This window comes from Bos mutus, chromosome 8 (assembly GCF_027580195.1).
Source record: "Bos mutus isolate GX-2022 chromosome 8, NWIPB_WYAK_1.1, whole genome shotgun sequence".
Lineage (NCBI taxonomy): Eukaryota > Metazoa > Chordata > Mammalia > Artiodactyla > Bovidae > Bos > Bos mutus.
Window position 1 is genome coordinate 23724382 of NC_091624.1, and position 23517 is coordinate 23747898.

At 42.9% G+C, this 23517-nt stretch overlaps 1 protein-coding gene across 1 annotated transcript in view; it reads right to left on the reverse strand.

Annotated features, from left to right (window-relative positions):
* The window catches only part of SHC3 (SHC adaptor protein 3), a 119980-nt gene that overhangs the window by 45012 nt on the left and 51451 nt on the right, over positions 1–23517 (reverse strand). The window contains exon 7 of the mRNA XM_070374921.1: positions 9546–9672. Within this exon, the coding sequence (XP_070231022.1) occupies positions 9546–9672 (127 nt within the window). The remainder of the gene's footprint in view (positions 1–9545; positions 9673–23517) is intronic.

The following is a 23517-nucleotide window of genomic DNA, read 5'->3' on the forward strand; positions in this document are numbered from 1 at the left end:
GGACAACTTTCAAAGACTGAAACATGTAGAAATAGAGAATATGAACACATGAATCACTGAAATTGAAACTGTGATTTTAAAACTTCAAACAAACAAAAGTCCAGAGCCAGATGGCTTCACAGATGAATTCTATCAAACATCTAGAAAAGAGTTAAAACCTATCCTTCTCAAACTATTCCAAAAAATTATAGAGGAAGGAATACTCTCAAGGCCACTCTACAAGTGGCCATTCTACAAGGCTACTATCTCCCTGATACCAAAACTCAACAAAGATCCCACACACAAAAAGGAAATTTACAGGCCAATATCATTGATGAACAAAGACACAAAAATCCTCAACAAAATACTTAGAAACTGAATCCAACAGTACATTAAAAGGATCATACACATGATTAAGTGGTATTTATCCTGGGGATGCAAGGATTCTTCAACATATGTAAATCAATCAATATAATACACCATACTAATGAACTGAAGAATAAAAACTATATGATCATCTTAACAGAGGCAGAGAAAGCTTTTGACAAAATTCAACACCATTTATGAGAAAAACTCTCCAGAAAGTAATCATAAAGATAATATAACATAATAAAGGCCATATATGAAAACCCACAGCAAATATCATTCTCAACAGTGAAAAATTTGAAAGGATTTTCTCTAAGATCAGGAATAAGACAAGGATGTGCAGTCTTGCCACTTTTATTCAACACAGTTTTGTGAGTCCTAGCCACAGCAATCAGAGGGAAAAAAAAGAGAAATTAAAGAATTCAAACTGGAAAACAAGAAGTAAATTTGTCACTGTTTGCAAATGACATGATACTATACATAGAAAGTCCTAAAGATGTTACCAGAACAGAATTTGGTAAAGTTGCAGGATACAAAATTAATATACAAAAATCTCTTGCATTCCAATACACTAACAACAAAAGATGAGAGAAACTAAGGAAACAACCCCATTTACCACTGTATCAGAAAGAATAAAATACCTAGGAATAAACCTTAAGGAGGCAAAAGACCTATACTCAGAGAACTATAAGATACTGATGAAAGAAATTAAAGATAATGTAAACAGAAGGAGAAATATACCACATTCTTAGATTGGAAGAATCAACATTGTCAAAATGACTATACTACCCAAAGTAATCAGCAGATTCAATGAAACTTCTATCAAATTACCAATAACATTTTTCACAGAATTACAGCAAGAAAAATTTTACAATTTGTATGGAAACACAAAAGACACTGAAGAGCCAAGACAATCTTGAGAAAGAAAAAATAGAGCTGGGGGAATGAGTCTCTCTGACTTCAGACTATACTACCAAGCTACAGTAAGCAAAACAAAAACAGAAATATAAATCAGTGGAACAGGAAAGAAAGTCCAGAGATAAACTTAGACACCTATGGTCACCTATTCTGTGACCAAGGAGGGAAGAATATATAATGAAGAAAAGACAGTGTCCTCAATAAGTGAGCTGGGAAAACCGGACAACTACATGTAAAAGGATGAAATTAGAACATGCTCATATACAAATTCAAAATGGATTAAAGACCTACATGAAAGACCGGACACTATAAAATGCTTACAGGAAAACATCGGCAGAACACTTTCTGACATAAATCACAGCAAGATCTTTTTTGGTTAATCTCCAAGATTAACAAAAATAAAAATAAACAAATGGAACCTAAATAAACTTAAAAGCTTTTGCACAGCAAAAGACATCATCAACAAAATGAAAAGAAAACCCATAGAATTGGAGAAAATATTTTCAAACACAGCAACCAACAAGAGATTAATCTAAAATATGTAAACAGCTCATGCAGCTCATTATAAAGAACAAACAACCCAATCAAAAATGGGCGGAAGATCTAAAAAGACATTTCTCCAAAGAAGACATCCAGATGGTCAAAAATCACACAAAAAGATGCTCAATATCACTAATTATTAGAGAAATACAAATCAAAACTACAATGAGGTATTACCTCACACTAGTCAAAATGGCCATCATCAAAAAATCTTCAAACAATAAATGCTGGAGAGGGTGTGCAGAAAAGGGAACTCTCCTCCACCACTGGTAGGAATGTAAATTGGTACAGCCACAATGGAGAACACTATGGATATTCCTTACTAAAAATAGAGCTACTATGTGATCCAGCAATCTTACTGATAGGCATAGATCCAGAGAAAAATCATAATTTGAAATAATACATGCACCCCAATGTTCATTACAGCACTATTTACAATAGCCAGGACACGGGATCAACCTAAATGTCCATCGACAGAAGAATGGATAAATAAGATGTGGCACATATATGCAATGGAATATTACTCTGCACTGAGTAAAGTAAGTCAGACACAGAAAGATAAATATCATAGGATGGGATTTGTTAGATTCCCATACATGGGAATCTAACAAATAAATGGTACAAATTAACCTATTTATGAAACAAATTGTCACAGATGCAGAAAACGTTCTTACGGTTACCGGGGGGAAAAAGGGAGGGAGGGATAAACTGTAAGATTGAAATTAACATATACACACTACTGTATATGAAATAGATAACTAACAAGAACCTACTGTATAGCTCAGGGAACTCTATTCAGTACTCTATAATGACCTATATGGAAAGAAAATCTAAAAAGAAGTGGAGATATATACATATATATATGTTTTATATATATATATATAACTGACTCACATTGTTGTATAGCAGAAAGTAACACGGCACTGTAAATCAACTATAATTTTTAAAATAGTCTATGGATTTGAGCAGACATCTCTCCAAATAAGATATACAAATAGCCAATAAGCACATGGAAAGATGCTTGACATCAATAGTCATCAAGAAAATGCAAATCAAAATCACAGAAACCACTTTGTACTCACTAGGATAGCTAAAATCAAAATGATGGACAATAACAAATATCAGTGAAACTGAAACTCGTACATTCTGGTGAAAATATAAAATGGTACAACCCCTTTGGAAATCAGTTTGGCAGTTTCTAAAACTTTAGCACAGAGTTACCATATGACTAGGCAATTCTATTCCTAGTTATATACCCAAGAGTATTGAAACATCTGTTCACAAGAATTTGTACACATGTTCACAGCAGCACAATTCATGAGAACTAAAAGGTAAAAACAACCCTAATATCCATAAACCAAGGAATGAATAAACAAAAGGTAACAAATGTATGCAAAAGAATATTATTCAAACCTAAAAATGCCATACTCATACATGCTACAACATAGCTTAACCTTGAAAACAATCCAATAAGTGAAAGAACTCAAGCATATATTGTATGATTCCATTCATATAAAATATCCAGAACTGGCAAATCAATGAAGACAGAAAGTAGAGCAATGATTGTCTGGGGAGAGAGGATTGCAAGTTGGGGAATTAACTGCTAATAAGTATGGAGTTTCTTGCTGGGGTGATGAAAATGTTCTGGAATTATTTAGGAACAATAATTATACAGTCTCTGACAGTACTAAATACTACAGAACTATATATTCCAAAAGGAATGAATTTTCATCATAAATTATATATCAAAACTTTTTTTAATAATAAAAAGAGATTTGACTACATTTGAATTCTTTTTCATTGTCTTCTCTGGTTTTCTGTTGAAAATGACCCTGGATTTTGGCAAGAAAAATCAGAGGAAAAATCTTCTAAGGAAAATCAGACCATACCAAAAATTCCATTCATTTAAAAGTACTATTTTTGATTTCCAGTTGGAGATGGGTGATGATTCCAGATACAGAGTCTGTCTCCCAATAATTAATACGATGAGCAAAAAATAATTCATGAATAATAGTAAAGTCATCCAACCACCAGCAGCAAGAGAAGAGAGAGGAAGCCATGTGCACCAACCTGAAACTTTGAGATGCTGGGGCAGCGTACTGGGCCCTAACGCCACCACACTCACTCCACACTCACTCCACACTCATCTGTCCCCAACTCTACTCTAAGGAATGTGGACAAAGAAGCTGATTATACCAAATTCTCACACTTGCAGCTCATTCCCAATTTGAAGAGAGATGGCCTGAGCAAGCGAGAAGTAAACCCAAGGAGAACTGCTCACAAACAGAACCTCCTGTCTTGCTGGCCTCTGGGAAATCTAGAAGGAAAATGGGCCAGTGACTTCTGCAGTCCAAGGTCTCTGGAAAAGGGTGGGGAGGGGGCAAAGAGTGTGGCAGCTGGAGGCAAGATGTGCTCTCTCATGGCCCCAGCAGGGCCAGAAGGTGGCACATTCTCACCTGATGGGTCTCAGACCGGCTCAGTGGACACAAGCAGCTTGTCAGACCAGATGAGAATGATGCCAAGGAACACAGGACCCCTGGTTGATGCTCTGCTTTATAAATTTTATACCATTACTTGCATATTGGATTCAAAGTTTTCTCAATAAATAAGATCTCTCTACTTCATTTTCTTTCCCCAAAACTTCTTCAAATTTTATTATATAGAAACATGTAAGGACTTCATACCTTAAGTATATGCCCAGAGAAGCATGTAGTTCAATTAACTCTCCCCACTCATTTTTGTACATACTCATTTAATAGTATTTATTTGACTTTTATGTAACATTTTGAAAGTACAGAAAAGCTAAATTAATATAAAAGACACCTACACATCCACCACTGAGATTAAACAAGTGTGAACATTTTGCTATATTTGATTCCTTTCTTTTCAAAGAAATAAAATTTGTCAGACTCACATTGGATGAATAAGTATGTGATATTAACAGTAAAATGTTAATAGTAGAATCTAGGTGGTTGGTTGTACAGGTGTTCACTGCAAAATTCTTCTTACATACTGGAATACTGTTCTTATAAAATGTTAGGGAAGAGATACACTTAACAAAACCAGTCATAGCCCACCTAAGCCCCTGTCAGTTTCCCAGGTGGCTTAGTAGTAAATAATCTGCCTGTCAATATAGGATACATAGGTGACGTGAGTTCAGTCCCTGAGTCGGGAAGACCCCCTGAAGGAGGAAATGGCAACCCACTTCAGTCTTCTGGCCTGGAGAATCCCATGGACAGAGGAGCCTGGTGGTCTACAGTCTATGGGGTCACAAAGAGTGGGACACGACTTAGCACGCATGCACCTAGATCCTATGTACAAAAATTAGGGCTTCCCAGGTGACACAGTGGTAAATAATCTGCTTGCCAATGCAGGAGATGCAAGAGACATGGGTTCAATCCGTGGGTCAGAAAGATCATCTAGAGTAGGAAATGGCAAATCACTCCAGTATTCTTCCCTGGGAAACTCCATGGACAGAGGAGCCTGGTGGGCTACAGCCCATGGGGTTGCAAAGAGTTGGACATGACTGAACATGCATGCATACATGTCCCTGTCATCCTCAAATGTCCTAGAGTTGGTATGTAATATTCTTGCATGTTTTTATACTCTTTATACACATGCATTTATCCATAAGCTACATGTACAGTCATTTATGTGTTTTTAAAATTTTCATAAATGGTTCCTATCCTTTTTCACTTCATTTAAAATGTTGAGATTCATTTTTATAATACACATATACTGATGAATTCTGTTTAATGACTATATTCCATTATAGTATAAAATTTAGAACTTTGTTCACCCACTGTCCTGCCAAAGGCTATAGGGTCCCCACTACTTTCTAACTCCTTTCCAAACGGCTTATATGAGTTTGCAGAAGTCCTTGTCAACCAGGAAAAATGGGGCTTTCATAGGCACCCCCAGAATGAATACCTTAAAAGAAATTTTCCAGTGGATGAAAAAAAATTTAAAATCTCTTTCAAGAAAGATGAAGACTTCAGAGAGATAATGAAGACAGAGGAGTATAATGCCTTTACAACTAAGTCTGGAATATGGCCATAGAAGTTGGAGGAAAAGTAAATTCAGGAGAAATTAACCTTTATTGACAGTTAACACACCATTGTAATAAGCTTTCAGTAGAAGTGACTGAATGACCAATATGCCTCATTACTTTCTTTTTAGTGCTGCATGGAATATTCTTATCTCCTAAGGAAACTCAAGAGTAGACACTGAACATTTTTTATAAAAACTAAACATCTCACAATTCCTGTTTACATTTACTATTTCATTTAATGTTTAAATGAAACATTTAACCTCAGATCTAGACCTTCTAGAACACACCAAAAAAAGAGTTTATTTTCATCATAGGGGACTGGAACGCAAAAGTAGGAAGTCAAGAGATACCTGGAGTAACAGGCAAGTTTGGGCTTGGAGTACAAAATGAAGCAGGGAAAAGGCTAAGAAAGTTTTGCCAAGACAGCATACTGGTCATAGCAAACACCTTCTTCCAACAACACAAGGGACAACGCTATACATGGACATCACCAGGTGTTCAAAACCAAAACCAGATTGCTTATAGTCTTTGCAGACAAAGATGGAGAAGCTCTATACAGTCAGCAAAAACAAAACCAGGAGCTGACTGTGGCTCAGATCATGAACTCCTTATTGCCAAATGCAGACTTAAATTGAAAAAAGTAGGGAAAAAACACTAGACCATTCAGGTATGACCTAAATTAAATAAATCCCTTACAATTATACAGTGAAAGTGACAAATAGATTCAAGGGATTAGATCTGATAGATAGAGTGCCTGAAGAACTATGGACAGAGGTTTGTAACATTGTACTGGAGGCAGTGATCAAAACCATCCCCAAGAAGAAGAAATGCAAAAAGGCAAAATGGTTATCTGAGGAGGCCTTACAAATAGCTGAGGAAAGAAGAGAAGTGAAAGGCAAAGGAGAAAAGGAAAGATATATCCATCTGAATGCAGAGTTCCAAAGAACAGCAAGGAGAACTAAGAAAGCCTTCCTCAGCGATCAATGCAAAGAAATAGAGGAAAACAACAGAATGGGAAAGACTAGAGATCTCTTCAAGAAAATCAGAGATACCAAGGGAACATTTCATGCAAAGATGGGCTCAATAAAGGACAGAAATGTATAGACCTAACAGAAGAAGAAGATATTAAGAAGAGGTGGCAAGAATACACAGAAGAACTATACAAAAAATATCTTCATGACCCAGATAACTATGATGGTGTGATCACTCACCTAGAACCAGACATCCTGGAGTGAGAAGTCAAGTGAGCCTTAGGAAGCATCAGTATGAACAAAACTAGTGGAGGTGATGGAATTCCAGCTAAGCTATTTCAAATCCTAAAAGATGATGCTGTGAAAGTGATGCACTCAATATGCCAACAAATTTGGAAAACTCAGCAGTGGCCACAGGACTGGAAAAGGTCAGTTTCCATTCCAGTCCCAAAGAAAGGCAATGCCAAAGAATGCTCAAACTACCACACAATTGCACTCATCTCACAGGCTAGCAAAGTAATACTCAAAATTCTCCAAGCTAGGCTTTAACAGCATGTGAACTGAGAACCTCCAGATGTTCAAGGTGGATTTAGAAAAGGCAGAGGAACCAGAGATCAAATTGCTAACATCCACTGGATCATCAAAAAAGCAAGAGAGTTCCAGAAAAACATCTACATTTATTTCATTCACTATGCTAAAGCCTTTCACTGTGTGAATCATTACAAACTGTGAAAAATTCTTAAAGAGATGGGAATACCAGATGACCTTACCTGCCTCCTGAGAAATCTGTATGCAGGTCAGGAAGCAACAGTTAGAACTGGACATGGAACAACAGACTGATTCCAAATTGGGTAAGGAGTACATCAAAGCTGTATATTGTCACCTTGCTAATTTATCTTATATGCAGAGTACATAATGCAAAATGCCAGGCTGGATGAAGCACAAGCTGGAATCAAGATTGCTGGGAGAAATATCAATAACCTCAGATATGCAGATGACACCACCCTTATGGCAGAAAATGAAGAGAAACTAAAGAGCCTCTTGATGAAGGTGAAAGAAGACAGTGAAAAAGCTGCCTTAAAACTCAACATTCAAAAAACTAAGATCATGGCATCCAGTCCCATCACTTCATGGCAAATATATAGGGAAACAGTGGAAACAATGACAGACTTCAATTTCTTGGGCTCCAAAATCACTGCAGATGGTGACTGCAGCCATGAAATTAAAAGACATTTGCTCCTTGGAAGAAAAGCTATGACCAACCCAGACAGCATATTAAAAAGCAGAGATATTACTTTGCCAACAAAGTTTCATACAGTCAAAGCTATGTTTTTTCCAGTAGTCATATATGGATGTGACAGTTGGACTATAAAGAAAGCTGAGCACCAAAGAATTGATGCTTTTAAACTGTGGTGTTGGAGAAGACTCTTGAGAGCGCCTTGGACTGCAAGGAGATCCAACCAATCCATCCTAAAGGAAATCAGTCCTGAATATTCATTGGAAAGACTGATGCTGAAGCTGAAACTCCAATACTTTGGCCACCTGATGGGAAGAACTGACTCATTGGAAAACACCATGATGCTGGGAAAGATTGAAGGCAGGAGAAGAACAGGATGACAGAGGATGAGATGGTTGGATGGCATCACCAACTCGATGGACCTGAGTTTGAGCAAGCTCCAGGAGTTGGTGATGGACGGGGAAGCTTAGCATGCTGCAGTCCATAGGGTCACAAAGGGTCAGACATGACTGAGCAACTGAGCTGAACTGAACTGAACTTAATGTTTAAAATATTGCAAGCTTCTATTATTCCTATTTTACAGAGGAAACTTATTGTTCAATCAGTAAGTTGTGTCCAACTCTTTGTGATGCCCAGGCACTGCAGCCCGCCATGCTTCCCTGCCCTTCACTGTCTCCTGGAGTTGGCTCAAACTCATTTCCATTGAGTTGGTGATGCCACCCACCATCTCATCCTCTGTCACCCACTTTTTCTCCCCTTGCTCTCAATCTTTCCCAGCTTCGGGGTCTTTTCCAATGAGTCAGCTCATAGCATCAAATGGCCAAAGGATTGGAGCTCCAGCTTCAGTGTCAATCCTTCCAATGAATTTTCATGGTTGATTTCCTTTAGTATTGACTGGTTTGATCTCCTTGCAGTCCTAGGGACTCTCAAGAGTCTTCTCCCTACAGAAAGAAAACTGCTGAGACAAAGATCAGGACCCTACAGCCATTGCGCCTGAAAGCTACAAAGTCCAATGAAGCAGAACCATGCTGGCCATCCCAAGCACAGCGCCTCATGACAGAAGCCTCCGAACCAGGACTCTGTCTAACCCTGATGACGAGGACAACAGCACAGGTAGAACCCGGGGTGACACCGACCCAAGAAGACAACATATGGAGACATCACATGCTTGCAGAGAAAACAGAATAAAAACATATTACACTGTTTTTTTGGTAACCTTAGCTACTGTCACTATAGTTTCAAGAAAATGTTTTTCTAAACATTGGGAGCATCACCCATATGTCAGCTTCCATCTGTCGGTTTTCTGAGCCCCAGCCCAGCACCGGCCAGGTGTCTCCAGGCCCAGGAAGCCCTGTGATTAACTGTCTGTTCAGAGCACTCCTCAGGGAGCTGTTTTGTGGTTTTTCTCCTTTTAAGTCATTTTAAGAGGAAGGGTCAGAAAATGCAGAGAGGCCACTGCAAATGGTGTCACAGCACTACTCACCGGTCATGAAGAGCCGCGATCTTGGAAGGACACTGCAAATACTGCTTAAACCGGAGCTCAAAGGCTTGTCCGATGGAGCCGATGACATCCTGGGCCAGCCCATCACAACACTCCAGAATGTGACAAGCTGTGGGAGCAAGGGACACAGGCCCATTAGAGGCAGACACTGGAGCTACCCAGGCTCCTTCTTCCTGAGGGTAAACCCCCCCAGCCTAGGGAAGAAGAGGGGGCCAAGGAGGTGGCTTTCATAACATGTCCTGGCAGCTCTGTCTGCAGTTTAATCCCAGGAGCCCCCAGACACACAGCTTCACCACAGGGATCCATTTCTTAATAGCTTGCTGCTGCTGCTAAGTCACTTCAGTCATGTCGAACTCTCTGCGACCCCATAGACGGCAGCCCATCAGGCTCCTCCGTCCCTGGGATTCTCCAGGCAAGAACACTGGAGCGGGTTGCCATTTCCTTCTCCAATGCATGAAAGTGAAAAGTGAAAGTGAAGTCGCTCAGTTGTGTCCGACTCTTAGCGACCCCATGGACTGCAGCCTACCAGGCTCTTCCGTCCATGGGATTTTCCAGGCAAGAGTACTGGAGTGGGGTGCCATTGCCTTCTCCATCTTAATAGCTTATTCTCCTGCAAAAGTAAAGGTTCTATTTGTAAGTCCATTTTAAGTTTTTTAAATTGATGGCTTTTCAATTGCTTGAGAGTCTATAAAATATCAACTTTGAACTCAATTGGGAAATAGAATTTGAGGGAAATCTTAACATGACAAAGGGATCCCTCTAAGACCCCATGAGCCTTAAAAATGGACTTAAACTGACTCTTTTTAAAATGTATTTATTTTTAATTGGAGGATAACTGCTTCACAATGTTGTGTTGGTTTCTGCCATACATCAGCATGAATCGGCCTTAGGTACACGTATGTCCCCTCCCTCCTGAACCTCCCTCCCCACATCTCCCTCCCTCCCACCCCCTCTAGGTTGTCACAGAGCTGTGAGTTGAGCTGCCTGCATCATACAGCAAGTTCCCACTGGCTATCTGTTTTACATGTGGTAGTGTATAAGCTTCAGCGCTGCTCTCTCAATTCATCCCACCCTGTCCCTTCCTTGCTGGGTCCACAAGTCTGTTCTCTGTCTGTGTCTCTATTGCTGCCCTGCAAATAGGTTCATCGGTACCATTTTTCTAGATTTCATGTATATGCGTTAATATGCGATATTTGTTTTTTCTTTCTGACTTACTTCACTCTGTATAATAGGTTCTAGTTTCATCCACCTCACTAGAACTGACTCAAACTCATTCCTTTTATGACAGAGTAATATTCCATTGTATATTTGTACAACAACTTCTTTATCCATTCATCTGTCGAAGGACATCTAGGCTGTTTCCATGTCCCGTCTATTGTAAATAGTGCTGCAATGAACATTGGGGTACATGCGTCTTTTAGAATCATGGTTTTTCTTAGGGTATATGCCTAATTGTGGGATTGCTGGCTCATATGGTAGTTTTATTCCTAGATTTTTCAAGAAATCTGTTCTCCATAGTGAACTGTATCAATTTACATTCCCACCAATTGTGCAAGAAGGTTCCCTTTTCTCCAGTATTTACTGATTGTAGACTTTTTTTTTGATGATGGACATTCTAAACAGTGTGAGGAGATACATCATTGTAGTTAAACAGAGTCTTACTGAATGAATCTTGAGGTATCCTATGGCCTTGGAACAAGTTGTTTGTTTATTTCCTAGGGCGAGTAAAGTGTCATCACCAAATGTGGCAATTCTAAGCACTAAGACTCAACTCAAAGTATCTTAACTTTTAAGATACATTTAAAGAGATACTAATTAGCCAGTATGACCGACCCACCACATGCCATCTGCATATACACCAGAAGAGGCTGGACATTCATGCTGGTTCTCATCAAAGGGGTGTTGGCAGTCAGATGAGGGCCCCTCAGGGACCTGGAGCAACCCTTAACCCACTGGGGTGTCTGCCTTCCTGGTGGCCAGGCTGTGGCATAATCCATGCGGAACCTTCAGAGAATAAAGGGTCAAATGGAGGAAGGTGCCAGAGAAGGCCCCCTTTGCTCTACAAGTAGAACTGTCTCCTCCCCAGACACATGTCCATGGCATCCCACAGAAGCATCTCAGCCCCTCCACGTGGCATCCTGACCAGTGGAACATGTTCTGCTACTAATGAGATAAAGACATTCTCCCTGGAGAAAATGACAGATGTGTGTGTCACACTCCATCTTTTTCTTGCCACCAGTTAGGACACAACTGTGTTTCAAGGAGGTTCCTCCAGGAGCATGGTGGATGCCCAGCAGTGAGGAGAGGCATTGCTACAGCAGTGAGCTGTTCCCTGGGGCAGTGATTAGGGAGATGCAGAAGCCCTGCCACTGCAGGGGAAGTCAGCAAAGAGAGGACTCATTAAGATGGGAAGCTGCGAGGGAAGGAGCAGAGACATCACCACCTCCACAGTTTGGCCGCTCTTCCATCACGATGCCGCCTTCTCTATGCACAATGCCAGCCAGGCACTGCACAGCCCACCCTGATGGTGGCTGCTGGGCTGGGGAGCCTGAGGTTTCTCCTCCTCACAGGCTCAAGGAAGGAGCATGCCTCTGAGGACACAGAAACAAGAATTTTCTGGGAAGACCAAGTGTAACTGGATCGCTGCTTCAGGCTGCAGTGCAGTCCCCTTGGGTCTCGTGCCCATGCTCAGTTGCTTAGTCATGTCCAACTCTTGTGACCCTATGGACTGCAGCCTGCCAGGCTCCTCTGTCCATAGGCTTTCCCAGGCAAGTATACTGGAGCGAGCTGTCATTTCCTTCTCCAGGGGATCTTCCCGATCCAGGAATCAAACCCATGTCTCCTCATCTCCTACACTGGCAGGTGGATACTTTACCACTGAACCACCAGGGAAGCCCTATCACTTGGATACACTAGCCCTAGCACAGATATGGCCAAGAGATTTGTTCCAGGAGACAGATGTCCCAGCTGTATTTCTGTGAGCCAATAATGATATTGTTTTATGTTATTATTGGTATTAGTATTTATTATTAACCCAGGTAAGCATAAAGCAAGCCCATATTAAGCAGCTGTTGTAGTCGTGTGGTTGTTCATTAACAGACAGGATTGGAGGTGTCTTTCTAGCCAATAAGGAAATAGGAGTCTAGGATGGATTGAGGGAAAGACACCTGGCTCCCCCTCCTACCCTGTGTTTCCAGCCATACCTGTCCCCTCCACTCAGCATCAGCACCAGCCGAGGGAACCAGCTGGCTAGAACTTTGGAGAACCAGAATAACAACTGGGGATGAGTCAAGAAAGTGAAGCTTGTCTTTCTTCTAAGGAGAAGAGCAGCTCCCTAGGCTTTAACACAGTGAATGAAGAATAAGGTTTCTGCTGAGGTCCACGCAGCTCTCTCACCTTCTACACACCAAAGAAGTCCAGGCCTGAAATAGGTCTTCTTTAAGTCAGTTCCTGGGACATTTGGAAGATGCAGGGCTCTGGGTGGAAGCACCCTCACTTGGTGACAGTGGAGCCCTAGTATTTGGATACAAGAGGGTGACAGAACCTGCAGATGCAGAATTAAATCATGACTCCAGGCTCTGGGGCCGGCTCTGTCCTCAGTGGACTGAGTAAGGATCATCTGTTAGTTGGGTCTGAGGATCCTTCTGTAGAATGACTTCTCTGTGCTCCAGAAACTCACTCCAAATCTAAAACCAACCTGGGCTGACAGTCTCTCTGGGCCTGGGATTTTCTCTTGGTGTTGCAATGGTTTTTAGCTTAAAAGCCACTATCATCTAGCCTCGCTTGTGGGAGGAGTATGAGGGCCTCCCCAAAGGTGACCACCAGAGCTGCTTACATTACATCCCACAATGCAAACAGGGGGCTGGAGGTGTCTGTCATTCATGAGTGAGAAGGAGAAGCTCTGGATAAAAAGTACATACAGAGTGGTGGGGCCCAGAGTCAAGACTCAAAATGACATTGTAAAACCTAAAATGTGGCCCCCAAACAAACACAGGAGCAGCAAAATGAGGTTCCTCATTTTGAGAAACCTCAAAATGAGCAAAAATTGAGGTTCCTCAATCCGTCCCTTTTGGGGGAAACTGGCTCTTTTGTAGCGGCACAGCAGTGTACCACTGGGGGTGAACAAGGATGAACAGTAGTGTACAGACGGGGTGAGGACCAGAGGCGCTTGTTTGCCCAGCTGGTCTCTCCTCTTGACCAAAAGCAAGGCTGGCATCACTCTCCAGGAGCTCACTCAGACCACACAGCAGCCACCTCAGCCCTGACACTAGCAAGGGGCCTCATCGGGCTTCGCCACAAAGGCCTCTCCCAACCTGGGATGAGCCAGTTGAGAGCAGCATGTGCTGAGGCCCTTGTAATCACATCAGATAGAACTGAGATGTGACGTCTTTACTCACGTGGCAACCACACATCTTCCACGCAAGGTAGACACTGGCAGGGCAGAAGTTACTATGTAAGATGCTGGTTCAGTCTCCCCATGGCTCCAAACAAGTCCAGAGGCCAGTGGCCGCACCTGTCCACTGGTGTTCAAGGCTGCCCCGGCCATCCAACTGATGAGCGGACTGCAGGCCACCGGGATCTCCATTTATCTGAGCTTGCTCTCTGAGCCCTGCCTGGGACAGCTGCTCTGTTAGTTGGCACAAACAAGTGATGCTGAAATAAGAAAGAGCCCCAGCATCTTGGTGACAAGACAACTCCATTCTTGTCTGCTCATTCCTGGGCAACTCTACTCAATCACCTCAACTCTCCTCAACCAGGTGGCGACACCATGAGCCAGGCTGCTTTGATCTTTCAATCCTGAGTTTCAGTACAAGGCCTCCTCCACAAGCCAGAGAAGAAAGAGACAGCAGGGCCTTGTACCAGCACCTATGCATTCTGCTCTCACACAGAACTGTCACCTGGCTCCTCCTCTACCCAGGAAAGGCTGGCAGTACTGTCCCCTGGGAGCTCGGGAGGAAGGAGGTCAAGACATAAGTGAGCACTAGCAATGCTTATCACGTGCACCAAACACCCAAATGGCTTTACTTCTGTAAATAAGAAGTTGTCAAAGTTTGTTCGTGCTTACCAGGAAAGAACTCTTCACTATACTGAGCATATGTCCCAAATAGATGTTAACTTATTTATAAATTATGAACATAATATACTAGTTCCTTCTTTCGTGTGCTCAATCATGTCCAACTCTTTGCGATCCCATGAACTGTAACCTGCCAGGCTCCTCTGTCAATGGAATTTTCCAGGCAAGAATACTGGAGCGAGTTGCCATTTCCTACTCCAGGGTTTTTCTGGATCCAGGAATCAAACCTGCATCTTCTGTGTCTGCTGCATTGACAGGTGAATTCTTTATCACTAGCCTCTTGAGAAGCTCAATATAATGGTATGTATATTATAAAAATATCTTTTAAAACACGTAGGGCTTCTCTGGTGGCTCAGACAGTAAAGAACCTGTCTGCAATGCAGGAGACACTGGTTTGATCCCTGGGTAGGGAAGATCCCCTGGAGAAGGGAATGACAACCCACTCCAGTATTTCTGCCTGGAGAATCCCATGGGCAGAGGAGCCTTGCAGGCTACAGTCCATGGGGTCACAAAGAGTCGGACACGACTGACACTCTTTTTACCTTTCAAAAATGACGCAACAAAGATAAACAAAAGTTCAAGATCTCTTGTTGACTCTGAAAGCATCACACTGTCAGTTATTATCTCAAAGCAAGATAAATATTTTGAGTGAGATATTTATACTTAGATGGATAAAAATTCATCTTTCCATCTCTGGAAAACTTTTTCTTAATCATTTAGAGTTTGGATGGGTTGATTCCTTATCTGATTATTGTGTGTGTGTGTTTGTGAAAGTAAGACCCCACTTCCCATACCCCCTCTTTGGTCCTGGAGCCACTGACACACAGAAAGGATGTCACTGGTTCACTGCACCTTTTATGCATGATTACAAGGTAGTACCCCCTCTATCTCAGATCAGCGGCGACTATAGACAGAGGCTCCAGCGTGTGTCTCCCACCACAGTGGCCATGTCAGTACCCTGTGGGATGGGCCACCCCACCTTGGTGGGCACTAGTTCCATGTCGGGGGGGGGGGGCGGGTGGACTCTGCACGTGTGGGCAGAAAACCTCTCAGGATCTGTGCTGCTCTTTCAGGAAGTCATGACCCCTTCCACCCACACCCACACCCACACCGACACCACTCCCAACTCACACTTCACAGCCATCCAGCCTCCCCAAGGCAACCCAGCCCTTGCAGTGGTCCCATCTTGGACTCTCCTCCTGTCCTCATATCTAGACTCACAGACTCTCCAAGAGTTCAAGTTCACAGCCACATTCTCTACCAACTGGTGACTGACACAGGGAATCTCAGAGACACCTGGAATCACTGGCCAATCAGAAAAAGACCCTACCAAACAATGACTGCTCTCTCTTTCTCCTAGTGGGCTGATAACTCTCACCCCTTAAGGGGAACACTGAACACCAATGAATTCTTAGCAGAGAGCTGGAGGCTACAAACTCAAGCATAGTTTTCAGTTAACTCTAGTGTGATCACTTATTCACATGCTCCTCGTTGTTTCAGATTTTTTAATCCAAGACAGGTAAGAATGTCAAAACTCAGCTCCTATGCTCTTAATTAAGAGTTGTTTTCAACATCACTAATTATTAGAGAAATGCAAACTAAAACCACAGTGAGGCATCACCTCACACCAGTCAGACTGGCCATCATCAAAAAATCTACAAACAGTAAGTGCTGGAGAGGGTGTGGAGAAAGGGGAATTCTTTTACATTATTGGTGGAAATGTCAATTGATACTGCCACTGTGAAGAACAGTATGGAGGTTCCTTAAAAACACTAAAAGTAGAGCTACCATATGACCCAGAAATCCCACTCCTGGGCATATACTCTGAGAAGACCATAATTCATATTAACACATATATATGTGGAATCTAGAAAAATGGTACAGATGAACCTATTTCCAGGGCAGGAATAGAGACTCAAACATAGAGAACAGACATGGGGGCACAGGGTGGGAAAGGAGCGTGAAATGAATTGGAAAGTGAGGACTGACACAGCTGCACCACCGTGTGTCGAATAGACAGCTGGTGGGAAGCCGCTGTATGGCACAGGGAGCTCAGCTCAGTGCTCGGCAGTCATGTGGAGGGGTGGGAGAGAGACGCAAGAGGGCGGGCTAGATGTGTTCATGTAGCTGATTCACTTCGTTGTACAACAGACGCTAGCACGATATCATAAAGTAACTGTACCCCAATAAGAAATAAACAAAAAGATACATGCACCCCAATGCTCACTGCAGCACTATTTACAATAGTCAGGACATGGAAGCAACCTAAATGTCCATCAACAGAAGTAGCGTATGTATGCTACTGTGTATAAAATAAATAACCAATGAGAACCTAACACATAGCACAGGGAACTCTACTCAATGCTCCGTGATGACCTAAATGGGATGGAAATCCAAGAAAGAGGGGATGTATGTATATGCTCAGCTCATTCACTGCTGTACAACAGAAACAAACATAACATTGTAAAGCAACTATATTCCAACAAAAAATAATGAAAATTTAAAAATTGAGTTTAATATGTGTTCTAGCCCTAGAGCAGCAAACTAAAATTATAAGGAGATAATTTTGCACCCCTCAGACTGGCAGGAATCTAAAAACCTGAAAATGCCAAGTGTTGAAGAAGCCAAGGAGTCCTCCTGTGCCACTTATGGAATTACAAAGTGAAATAACCATTTTTTTTTAAGTTGAAGATGTCCCAAAACAGTGATTTGTCGCAGAGGTATAATCCCTAAGAACATTCTTGCACGTGAGCACGGGCAAATGTACAAAATCTCTACTGGAGACTTCACTCAGTAGACACTTGTTGAACATAAAGTGTGTACCATGCCCTAGCCTATACTCTACAGATACAGCAAGAAACAAAACGGAGTCCTGCTCTCCTGAAGCTGACAGTCGAGAGGGTAGACACTGAAAACAAGAAAGGAAAAATACACCATTTGCATGGATTGAACGGTGCCCCTGCACAAAGCCCTGTCTGCATCCTGACCTCTTGAACCTGTGTAAAAGGGTCTTTGCAGATGTCCTTAAGTTAAGGACCTCGAGATGAGATCATTCTGGATTAGGATGGGCCCTAAATCCAATGACAAGTTTCTTATTATAAGGGACAGAAGAGGAGACGACACAGACACAGAGGAGGGGGAGATGATGTGAAGATGGATGCCAAGACTAGAGTGATGCAACCACAAGCCAAGGGCTCCTGGAGCCACCAGACGCTGGACGAGGCAGGAAGGCTCCTCCCCGGAACCTATGGAGGAAGCATAGCCCTGCCCACATCTTGATTTTAGACCCTGAGCCTCCAGAACTATGAGAGAGCAACTTTTGTTGTCTTTAAGTCACAAAGTTAGTGGTAATTTGTTCCAGTGGTCACAGGGCTCCCCTGGTAACTCAGCTGGTAAAGAATCCACCTGTAATGCAGGAGACCCCATTTCAATTCCTGGGTCAGGAAGATTCCCTGGAGAAGGGACAGGCTACCCACTCCAGTATTTCTGGGCTTCCCTGGTGGCACAGATGGTAAAGAATCTGTCTACAATGCAGGAGACCTGGGTTTCATCCCTGGGTTGGGAAGATCGTCTGGAGGAGGAAATGGCAATCCACTCCAGTATTCTTGCCTGGAGAATCCCATGGACAGAGGAGCCTAGCAGGCTACAGTCCATGTGACGGGCTACAATCCATGGGGCCACAAAGAGTTGGACACAACCGAGCGACTAAGCACAGCACAGTCACAGAAAACCAATACAACCATAAAGACAATAATGTAAATGTAAATTAAGGATGACAGTATAGGATAATGGAGAAGGCAATGGCACCCCACTCCAGTACTCTTGCCTGGAAAATCTCATGGACGGAGGCGCCTGGTAGGCTGCAGTCCATGGGGTCGCTATGAGTCAGACACGACTGAGCGACTTCACTTTACTTTTCACTTTCATGCATTGGAGAACAAAATGGTAACCCACTCCAGTGTTCTTGCCTGGAGAATCCCAGGGATGGGGGAGCCTGGTGGGCTGCCGTCTATGGGGTCATACAGAGTTGGACACGACTAAAGTGACTTAGCAGCAGCAGAAGTATAGGATAAAATATAGGATGACCAGGGAAGGTGACCTAGGAGGTGATGTCACAGAAGAAGCCCAGAGGAAGTCAGGGAGTGAACCATGGGAAGGTCTAGTGTAACAATGTCACAGGCATGGGGTTAACAGGTGCAAAGGCCCTGAGGCAGGTTCAAGGATGAGCCATAAAGGAGTGGAGCTGGAGTGGAGGTGGGAGAAAATCATAGGAAACAAGACAGCAGATAGACCAGGATCAGCTCACATCGTGACGAGTGAGAAAAGCTCTATGGAGGGAGGAAAGACTTAGCTCATGGCTTATCACAGCGGGGGGCCTAGGAGACTTGTGAGCAGAGATGCGCAACAGGCTGGTACAAGTCTGACTTTCAGCCAGAGTCTGAAAGTCTGACTTTCTGGGCTAGGCAGAAATATTCAGGGTCTTCTGCACAGCATATTTAAAGCCCAGAGGTTGGCTTGTTTGTAAAAAAAAAACACTGTTGACAATAGCCAGATAAGGGAAACAACAACCTAATCATTCTCCCACAGGAAAATTAACCTCCCACCACAGAGTTATTTGATGAAATTTAACCTCCTGGCTTAAACAAATCAAATCATTGCTTTCACCTAAAATGAGGTGATGAGGTTTTGCTTCTAGGGAAGGAAAAGTCGAAGGAAGTGCTCTATTATTTAAGGAGTACATACTCTGTGAGGTTCTACCAGAAAGTTACTTTCTGGGACCTACAAAGTTAAGGTAACCTACAAAGTTACCTTCTGGGGCCTCTGGTCCAAAGCCAGAGGAACCCTAAATTCAGGGTTGAAATGACCGTGAGCTAATAGAGCAGCCTGAAGAAGGAAGTGTGGTTGTGTGAGCAGCAGTCCACGGGGGACTTCCCTCTCGAGCCCATTCACCACATTTCCCCTTATTCAGGAAACCCTGGGGGAAAAGCAACCTCTAACCCTGGGATTAGAAGCTATACAAGCTGAACAGAGGGCTCTCTGCCATCAGGTCAACACCACAGGACATTCTACAGCAAGTTCAGGAGCTCTAGCAGGTGCCTGAACAGGGATGCTTCTGTGCTTATAGGTTATAGGAATACAAGCCACCTGCAGGCAGCCATATGTCTAAGCAGAACATTATCTTTTAGCTACTTTTGTGACCCAGACAGTCCATCCTGAACCAAAAGACATTAGGTTGCAGGGGATGGGAGTCATTGTGTCATAATCCAAATTCCATTGTGAAAATGGTATGTTAGGATCCTGCAAAGCCTGCTTTGTTGAGAGTTTGATCCTACATATATCAGGAGTTACCTTCCAGGCCTCCTTCCTGGTTGGCTTTGCCTTTCAAAGGTAAGTTTCCGACTTCGTGAAACTTGCTCATTTGCAATGCTTATCTCCTCGAGATGGTAGTGGTGGTTACCATAGAACTTAATGACTTGGGTCAGAGATCCTTTGCTCTTCCACCAGATTAATTAGATAAGCCATGGACTCTTGATACTCAAGAGAAAAATATAGATGCTGGTCCATAAATACTTCTAGATTAACGAAAACACACACAGGAATGTATAAGCAGGAATCAATGTGGAAAAGATGAATGATAATGGTGAGGGATTCTGATTCATCTCTGTAGGATTTTGACAGAAGACTTTCTGAGTTCCAGATGTGGAACCAGATGTCTGTTCATTCTAAGGAGCTCTGCCGGCAGCCAGGGAACCACAAGGCTACAAGGCTTCCCCTAGCATATCGACTGGGGCCACTGTGTGAGGAGTTGGCTATCTAAGAGTCCAAATAAGAACACTTACTCCCAGAATACCTTGCTAATACGACTCCTGCATGTCAGAGGCCATTCTTACTAAATTAAACTCTCTTACTGGAAGTTAAATTCCAGGAGGAGGAAGAAGAACAGGGCAACAAGAGGAGCCCTCCACCAGCATCTTATGCAAGGAGGTAGTGGTGGGGTGGACATACATGGGATGAAGGCAAAGCCGACTCTGAGATACTGTTCATAGCTGGGCTCATGCAGCCCTCCTGCCTTCACTTACTGCTTCACAGAAGGCTGTAGCTCCCTGTATGTGTGTGTTCGCAGGGGTGGCAGGGGTGGGGACAGAGATGTGATGGATAAAGAAAGCCACAAATTCCTGTCAGAGGGCAGGTCTGGTTCCCTTGTCCCCTGAATCTGAGCTGGCTAGGACTGCTTTGACTGGTAAACTATGACAGAGGTGGAGCCATGCCTGGCCTTCCACTGGATGTGTCCACATTGGCATCATGGAGCCCAGAGTTGCTACATGGGACGTCCTACTTCTCTGATGGAGGAACCATCTGGAGGGACCCTGAGACTCCATGCAGAGAGAGGAGGACCCTGCTGGCTTAGACTTCTAGTCCTTCCTGCCAACGTATGAGGCATGGACGTGAAATCAATCTGGCCCTTCTAGACCAGGCCAGCTACCAGCCAAAGACCACCCAAGACCCCACTGATGCCACATAGAGCAGAAAAATTGGCCAACTGAGCCCTGCCTGGACTCGTGACACAGTATATCAAAAAATACTTTTAAAATGATGGTCTTTAACCCACAAAGCTGTATTACAGACAACAAATAACTGGAAAGAAAGAGTGAACATCTCCCACAAAGCATCAAAGGACCACTTGGCTGATGGTACCATCAAAGCACCAGCAGCATAGCACAGAGGTCTGGCATCTGTCTTCACACTAGCACTGCACATGGGTCCCATGGGGGAGCTGGTCTAGAAACCAACACGCATGTGAAATATATCCTGATTTCCATGACTTTGAAAAGGCACTGTGGGCAGAAGGCACTGCTGGTTTCTGCCTGTGAAACAAGACAATAGCTTGTATGTGTCTATGGCCCTAAGTCAAATTGCATGGGGTTATATTCCTTCAGGGTCTGTCCCTAGAGCCTGATTTCACAGCCTTGACTGAGCATGGGCACCACTGCTTTGAGGTCTGAGCACTGGGATTTTTAAAACTCCCTAGGTGATGGTCAGCACTGAAATCAGATTGATTATATTCTTTGCAGCCAAAGATGGAGAAGCTCTATACAGTCAACAAAAACAAGACCAGAAGCTGACTGTGGCTCAGATCATGAACTCCTTATTGCCAAATTCAGACTTAAATTGAAGAAAGTAGGGAAAACCACTAGACCCTTCAGGTATGACTTAAATCAAATCCCTTATGATTATACAGTGGAAGTGAGAAATAGATTTAAGGGACTAGATCTGATAGATAGAGTGCCTGATGAACTATGGAATGAGGTTCGTGACATTGTACAGGAGACAGGGATCAAGACCATCCCCGTGGAAAAGAAATGCAAAAAAGCTAAATGGCTGTCTGAGGAGGCCTTACAAATAGCTGAGGAAAGAAGAGAAGCGAAAAGCAAAGGAGAAAAGGAAAGATATAAACACCTGAATGCAGAGTTCCAAAGAATAGCAAGAAGAGATAAGAAAGCCTTCTTCAGCGATCAATGCAAAGAAATAGAGGAAAACAACTAGAATGGGAAAGACGAGAGATCTCTTCAAGAAAATCAGAGATACCAAGGGAAAATTTCATGCAAAGATGGGCTCGATAAAGGACAGAAATGGTATGGACTTAACAGAAGCAGAAGATATTAAGAAGAGGTGGCAAGAATACACAGAAGAACTGTACAAAAAAGATCTTCACGACCCAGATAATCACAATGGTGTGATCACTCACCTAGAACCAGACATCCTGGAATGTGAAGTCCAGTGGGCCTTAGAAAGCATCACTACGAACAAAGCTAGTGGAGGTGATGGAATTCCAGTTGAGCTATTTCAAATCCTGAAAGATGATGCTGTGAAAGTGCTGCACTCAATATGCCAGCAAATTTGGAAAACTCAGCAGTGGCCACAGGACTGGAAAAGGTCAGTTTTCATTCCAATCCCAAAGAAAGGCAATGCCAAAGAATTCTCAAACAACTGCACAATTGCACTCATCTCACACTCTAGTAAAATAATGCTCAAAATTCTTCAAGCCAGGCTTCAGCAATATGTGAACCGTGAGCTTCCAGATGTTCAAGCTAGTTTTAGAAAAGGCAGAGGAACCAGAGATCAAATTGCCAACATCTGCTGGATCGTTGAAAAAGCAAGAGAGTTCCAGAAAAACATCTATTTCTGCTTTATTGACTATGCCAAAGCCTTTGACTGTGGATCACAATAAACTGTGGAAAATTCTGAAAGAGATGGGAATACCAGACCACCTGACCTGCCTCTTGAGAAACCTATATGCAGGTCAGGAAGCAACAGTTAGAACTGGACATGGAACAACAGACTGGTTCCAAATAGGAAAAGGAGTACATCAAGGCTGTATATTGTCACCCTGCTTATTTAACTTCTATGCAGAGTACATCATGAGAAATGCTGGGCTGGAAGAAGCACAAGCTGGAATCAAGATTGCTGGGAGAAATATCAATAACCTCAGATATGCAGATGACACCACCCTTATGGCAGAAAGTGAAGAGGAACTCAAAAGCCTCTTGATGAAAGTGAAAGTGGACAGTGAAAGAGTTGGCTTAAAGCTCAACATTCAGAAAACGAAGATCATGGCATCTGGTCCCATCACTTCATGGGAAATAGATGGGGAAACAGTGGAAACAGTGTCAGACTTTATTTTGGGGGGCTTCAAAATCACTGCAGATGGTGATTGCAGCCATGAAATTAAAAGACGCTTACTCCTTGGAAGAAAATAGAATGCATATTCAAAAGCAGCAACATTACTTTGCCAAGAAAGGTCCATCTAGTCAAGGCTATGGTTTTTCCAGTGGTCGTGTATGGATGTGAGAATTGGACTGTGAAGAAAGCTGAGTGCCA